This window comes from Vigna radiata, chromosome 8 (genome assembly GCF_000741045.1).
Source record: "Vigna radiata var. radiata cultivar VC1973A chromosome 8, Vradiata_ver6, whole genome shotgun sequence".
Taxonomy (NCBI): Eukaryota; Viridiplantae; Streptophyta; class Magnoliopsida; order Fabales; family Fabaceae; genus Vigna; species Vigna radiata.
This window is the reverse complement of record NC_028358.1, coordinates 38,746,985-38,753,712: the sequence shown is the minus strand read 5'-3', so window position 1 is coordinate 38,753,712 and position 6,728 is coordinate 38,746,985. Positions and strand designations below refer to the sequence as shown.

The 6,728-nt window shown below is 31.0% G+C and overlaps 1 protein-coding gene across 1 annotated transcript; it reads right to left on the bottom strand.

The window, feature by feature from the left end:
- Positions 1 to 881: 881 nt before the first annotated feature.
- On the bottom strand, positions 882 to 1,851 carry LOC106771316. Its single transcript, XM_014657274.2, has one exon. The coding sequence runs from the start codon at positions 1,670 to 1,672 to the stop codon at positions 1,214 to 1,216; it is 459 nt and encodes a 152-aa protein (XP_014512760.1). The 5' UTR covers positions 1,673 to 1,851; the 3' UTR covers positions 882 to 1,213.
- Between the last annotated feature and the right edge of the window lie 4,877 nt (positions 1,852 to 6,728).

Here is a 6,728-nt window from a genome sequence, read left to right as displayed (position 1 = left end):
TAATGGGTCTTCAGAAAGGACCAAACTTGGGAGTGAGACTCCAAAATTACAAATTATTGTTTCCATGTTACGCGTATTTGGCATGTTCAGCGATTAACATTGTTAAAAAATGTAGTAATGACAAGCACATGGACACTCAATTAGTCTTTATGTAAAAAAAACACAATTAGTATTACTGTATCTTTAAAAGAAGGAAAATGATAGTTATCACATGTATGTGTGTCTTGTATGTATGAACCGACACCAAAGACATGAAATTACGCTAAAGAAAAAGGTTGACAACCACTAATTATCCAATAATATATGTCAGTTGAATTAGCATTGCCAATATCAACCGAAATCAGTTACAAGAACACCTTTGGCCATAAAGCCTATTCTGTAGTAAGCAGCTGTGGTTATTCACTTTATTGCTTCAGGAAATGTCAACTCGAGCGAGATTAAGATTTCATGTTAGTCACACCGGTCTTTCTTTATCATAATATTATGGGACTAACTAAACCTTATAAAGAGTGTAGAGATGCCTATAAGTTAAGCTATGCCTATAAGAATAGAACCATACTAACAACTTTTGTATATAAAGACGATTCGTACACTCCCACAGTGTAGACTTAAATATGTTAATCATCGCATTGAATCAGTTATGCAGCAACAAGCTCAACAGCTACAAGTGGAAGTGTGAATTGAAGACTTAAGGCTTGAAAAATATTTGGCTAATTTTAAGTATTATGTAATTTCCCACTTTCTAAAATTGTTAGAAAGCTACATTAGAATGGTACAAAATATAAAATACCGATATGTTCTAAATTGGAAGCAGATTATCCAAATTTTCATCCCACAGCTAAAATAAACAGAACAACAAGTATCTAGCAGAGGATGAGAGAAGTGCAAACAACAGCAAGAGTTATTATCATCACTAAAATAAGTTTATTGATTGTTAGTTGCAGTTTCCTAATATCTTATGAGCACCTCAATAAACTAGTTTCCTGGCACTATCAGAAAAATCCAATAGTTGGTATCACAAAACGAACATATCCCTTTAAATGAAAAGAACAACAATAGACAGTCCTCGCAAATAAGTGATGAAGAGTTGGCTTGGCTTCCAATGCGTTTACTATTCAAAACTACAGCCAATGAAACATCTTAAAAATATTCAACTAGCCACTCATGGTTAAAAAATGTTGGGCACCGGTCACAACCATCAAATACCAAAATCTTACTCATCCAATTGTGCAACTTCCGCCTTCAATTGTTCAATCTTGAGACCCATAGACCTCTGCAAAGCCCCTTTTTCTTTCTCCGGCAACTTGGCCAACAACTTCTCGAACAGGCCCAAAACCTCATTGACGGCGTCGCGTGCACACTCGGCTTCCTCGTTGAAATAAACGGTGTCTTTGGACTCCAACGCCATCTCTATCTCTTCCCTCGCCTCGGCAAACTTAAGGTTGATGGTGTCCACCTCCTTGGTGTGGTCCAACTCGCCCGACCCACCACTGAAACTCCTTGGATTGTGCCGAATCGCGAAGTGGGTGCTGGGGATTGAGGAAAAAGAGTGGAACTTTGAGGTGCACGCAGGGTGGGTCGATGAAGTGAAGGGGGCAATTGGGAATTGGCGAAAAGGGTGTCGGGTTCTGAAGAATGCGTAGAAGAGGGAAAACCTCCATCGTCCACTCATTCTGCTTTTGGTGACAACAAAAGTTGAGGTTCCAGCGGCAGCGGCAGCGGCGACAAAGAGACGCAGAGTGGCGCCTAAACCTGAAAGTGGAAGAATAAGATCCAGAGTCTGCAATGGAACCTCAATACGATTCTGCCAGAGATCAAGGATCCCTAGCTCCTTTTCAAGATTAAGTTAAATTAATAAAGCTCAGCCTTTGTTTTTATTTTTATTTTTTACTTTTTTTTAGGGTTTGTTCAAATGGTTTTAACTTTTACTCTATTGAGTTACTTAGTGTTAATAAGGTTGTTTATTAGATCATATCACTTTAATAGGAACAAATTTAGTTCACTTGTTTCACTCCGATTAAATTCAACTCAAACTAATTTAGCTTAATTTTGAACTTTTCTTAATCCGAATAAAATAATTAAATAATAATAATAACAATATAATTATTATCTCATTTACTTTATTATATATTTTAACACTAAATAATAACTTACTTTTTTACCGATATTTTAAAATGAAAACTTAGAACAAATCATAATATATGACCCACCCATCTAAGAATAAATTAAGTCGAATTGTACTTAACAAAAAGTATAAAAACTTAACTTTATTCAACTTACTTGTTTTTTCTGTTGAAAGACGGGTTTGCTAAATTTCTTTAGTGATGTTATTTTCTTTAGTTAGTAATTTTTTTTAATTAATAATGACAAAAACTACCTTTTTTTTTCTTTTATCATGTCAGTCATGATTTTTTTATTGATGTCAATGAAATTGTTTTTTTATTTGATGAGTTAAAGTATTCATACATTGGTGACGGTTTAGATTTAGTAAAAAAAATATTTAGTTATTCAAATCAGTCACTAATTTACACTAATTTAATGACCGAAATGGATTGCTAAATTGATAATTAATTCCAGTTACTAAACTAATTTCTAATTCAACCACAAAAAAATCAGATTACTAAATTAATCATAAATTTGTATTATAGAAGATACTGATATACATATATAATATAATATAACATCACCACAGTACGAATACTAGTGACAATTAATTTAAAGATTAAAAATAATTATCCATTATACTGATTAAATAAACACACTATTTCATGAATTAAAAGTCATTAATATCTAAAATAATATCTATTAGTGATAAAAAATTATAGGGTTAAATATGTTTTTAGTCCCTCTACTTTGGGACGATTTTGGTTTTAGTCCCTCTTTCAAACTAAGGTACAATTTAGTCCTTCAACTTTAGAAAACTCTGGTTTTAGTCCTTTTTACGAAATATTTTTAACTTTATTTGTTGTTTCAAACGTGTTTCTCAGTTAACATTAAAGCAAAAATGTGTCGAATAATGTAAACAATCCAAATGCTATAATGAAATGTGCTTGAAAAATGTGTTTCATTATAGCATTTGGATTGTTTACATTATTCGACACATTTTTGCTTTAATGTTAACTGAGAAACACGTTTGAAACAACAAATAAAGTTAAAAAAATTTGGTAAAAAGGACTAAAAGCAGAGTTTTCTAAAGTTGAAGGACTAAATTGTACTTTATTTTGAAAGAGAGACTAAAACCAAAATCGTCCCAAAGTAGAGGGACTAAAAACATATTTAACCCAAAATTATAATATAACTAGATATTACAGTTTTTGGAACTAATAATCGTAAAAATTATTTACTTATTAAAAAATATTTTTTTTAGTCACTCACTAACATATAATTGGAAACATATTTTTAGTCACTTTTATCTTAGAGACTGATTTTTAGTCAATAAAACAATAACTTAAGAACTGATTGTTTGTTTTCTAATTATGACATCACTAGAGACCTAAATTTTGAGTTAATATATTATGTAGATCTAGATTTTGTTTATGAACTAATTAATAATTAAACATTATACAATTATAAACTCTTTTTTAGAGCCATCAAAATGGGTCACAATCCGCAAGCCAATCCGGCCCGTTACGGGTTCGGGCCGGGTTGGGTTTGAAAAATACAACCCATTTATATGCGGGTCAGATTTCAACCCGGCTCATTTAGACCCGACTCATGCGGGTTGAACCCATGGCGAGCCGGGTTGGCCCACCAACCCACCTACCTAATTTTATTTTTTTAATTTATTATTTTATTTATGAAACCCTAACAAATAAAATACTTTCTGCATTCATTGTGTATGTCAAAAAAAGTAACCTCTGCTCTCACAAATCACTCTCATGGTACTTGCTCTCATTTGACGGTGCTCTCACCCTCACTTCAGTGAAATTCTTCAAGGAGCATGTAAAACACCCTTTCTTTTTGTTTTTCTTCTCTTTACTCCACATTTTTGTTTTCTCACTTTAGTTTCTTTTTTTTTTTTTTTTCAAAAACCCTATAATGACAAAAATAAGGGTTTGCAAATTTGTTTTTTGTTCTGGGGGATTTGAAGACATGGAATGATTTTTTCATGTTCTCACATGCTTGTATCAGATTTTGTTCATTTTATTTAAACAATTTGAGTATACATTATTTGAATAAGTTCTTTTTGATATATTTGAATTTGAGAAATTATGTTATAGATTAAACTATTAATTTTTGTTTGATGTTGTTGAGTACCGATTTTCTTTTTTTTTTTACTAATATTTTTTTATTGATTGTCGGAATTGTTCTNATATTAGGAAAATCTTTATTAGTGAATTTGGATACAACAAGAACAAGGGTCAAGGGTTACAACAAGAACAAAAAAAATGATGAATATAAGAAACTTATTTGTATGTTTTTTATGTTTGTTTTTGGATGACATTTGGATTATATTGTATTTTTTATTATTATTTTGAATTGTCTTTAACATAATTTTTTGAGAGTGAAAATTGTTTAAATTTAAATTACAGAAAATTTGTATTTTTTTTTATTTTAAAAAAATGTAATTAAATGGGCTAGTGAGCCAACCCGTTTATCCATCAACGGGTTGGATTCAAGTTTTTTTGGTTCGCTAATAAATGGGCCGGGTTGGGTTGGCTCACTAAGTAACAAACCCATGGTAGACTGGGCCGGATCGAGCCGAGTTACCCCTTTTCACAATTTTTTTTTTTTTTTATTACATAGAAGTACCTGAAGAATAGTAAAGTGGAGAGATAATCACTTGAGGAGAGATATCCCATATGGAGATTCTTACATGCCTCGCTTATTTTCTTTTCCAAATTCTGCAAAAGACCAAACAATCTCAGAGCTCTCAGGGCTTGCCATTTGAGTCTTAGGGTTTGTCTCCTTTCTTACATTTCTCTCAAATTTAACTTCAATACATCTCTTCTTAATAACAAATTACCTATGCATTGCTTTTAATTTCACATTGGCGCTAATTGGTGAAGGTACTGGAGGAAGATTCCGGGGGCAGCCGTTATTTGCGTTCGTGGTGATATTGTGAAGGTGAGTTATTAAATCTCATTCTGTATCATCGACTGAACCATTTCAAACTGTGTTTTGAAGAGTGTCGTTTTTGCCCTGTTTACTACCTTTCCAGGTATTTTGCTCTGTTTACTACTGTTCCTTACCATATATATATATATATATGTGAGGTTTGCTCTGTTTGAATGTTATATGTTATAGCACTAGTTGTGGAAAACAGCTCTTGATTGGTTCATAGGAAGCACTCTGCTAGTCCTTCCCTAAATTGGGAAGTGAATTCTGAACTAGACAAGCATGCTTTTAAAAACTAATTCTGGAGAAAATCATGTCACAATGTACCTATTATGCGAAGTTATTAATTATGGGGTCTAGCAGACGTGAGACAGAAACAAATGCATTTTTTAAGTCAATAATTCTAGATATATTATCGTTTAGATAACTGAGGGTAGTCAGATAATGAATATCATTTAATTTGTTGATAATTTACAATAATTAACATTGTGGAATAATTTGTTCATGTTACTCGCTGAAAGTGATTTGTGATACGAAATTGATCATAGTGGAAAATTAAATTAAAATATTTAAATTTGAATTTGTAATAAATAATTTAAACTATAGTAAAAAGTAAATTTTAATTATTGATAATTTATTTTAAAATTATTGAAATTAAATTTAGAAATAAATATAAAATATGAAAGATTAGGTAGATAAAATAACTAGAAAATGTTTTAAAACAAATTATCATTATTTAGAGACCAATATAGTGGCCATCTTTTGATCTTTATATATTTGGTTACTAAATCGATTTCTATATAATATGGTAATATGGTCACAAGATTGGTTTCTATATAACATGGTTACTAAATTGGTTTCTATATATTTGGTTGCTAAATTGGTTTTTATATATTTGCTTGCTAAAATAGTTTTGATATAATTGGTTGCTAAATTAATTTCTATGCAATTAGTTGCTATATATTTGGTCACAAAATTAGTTTCTAAATTAGAAGCTAAATTGGTATCTAGCATTAGTTACCAAAGTTTAGCTACTTATGACTATTAGACTCTAAATTGGTCTCAACTTGAATTAGTGACTAATTTGATCATTTTAGAGACTAATAATTTGGTTTCTAAAACCAAATTTTCTTGTAGTGCATGAATCCCTTTCCTTCAATTCCACACAGTTCTTATCAGACAAATTTGATGTGAAAAGAAAAAGTTCTAGGTATAGGTATACTCGAAGAACATTTAGAAATAGGGAGCCCTAGAGAAGAAAGAGTTCGGAAACTGTATTAGAGAAGAAAAGTAACAACAGTAGATTCAATGAGATATGGTTAGAACAACACTATTATATGTCCGTGATCTCCAAGACTAGAAAACTACGTAAGTATTATAGATAAAGTTTATGCGCAGTTGACTCCTACTGTTGTGATTTAGTTATTGTTGCGCATTTTATTTATTAGAATAGATAAAATTTAAAATGTCGTTGGACACTCTGATAGTAATTAGTAATGAAATCAATGTTTTTCATTTTTTATTTGTTTATGAGTTAATTTGAAAAGAACTAAAAATTTTATCAGCAGATTTATTTTTTGCTATCCAGAATGTTTAGAAGACTCTAATAAACAATGGAGCTATTTGAAACTTTGGTAACCATTAATACTAGCAGTTGGGAAGAGAAAAGC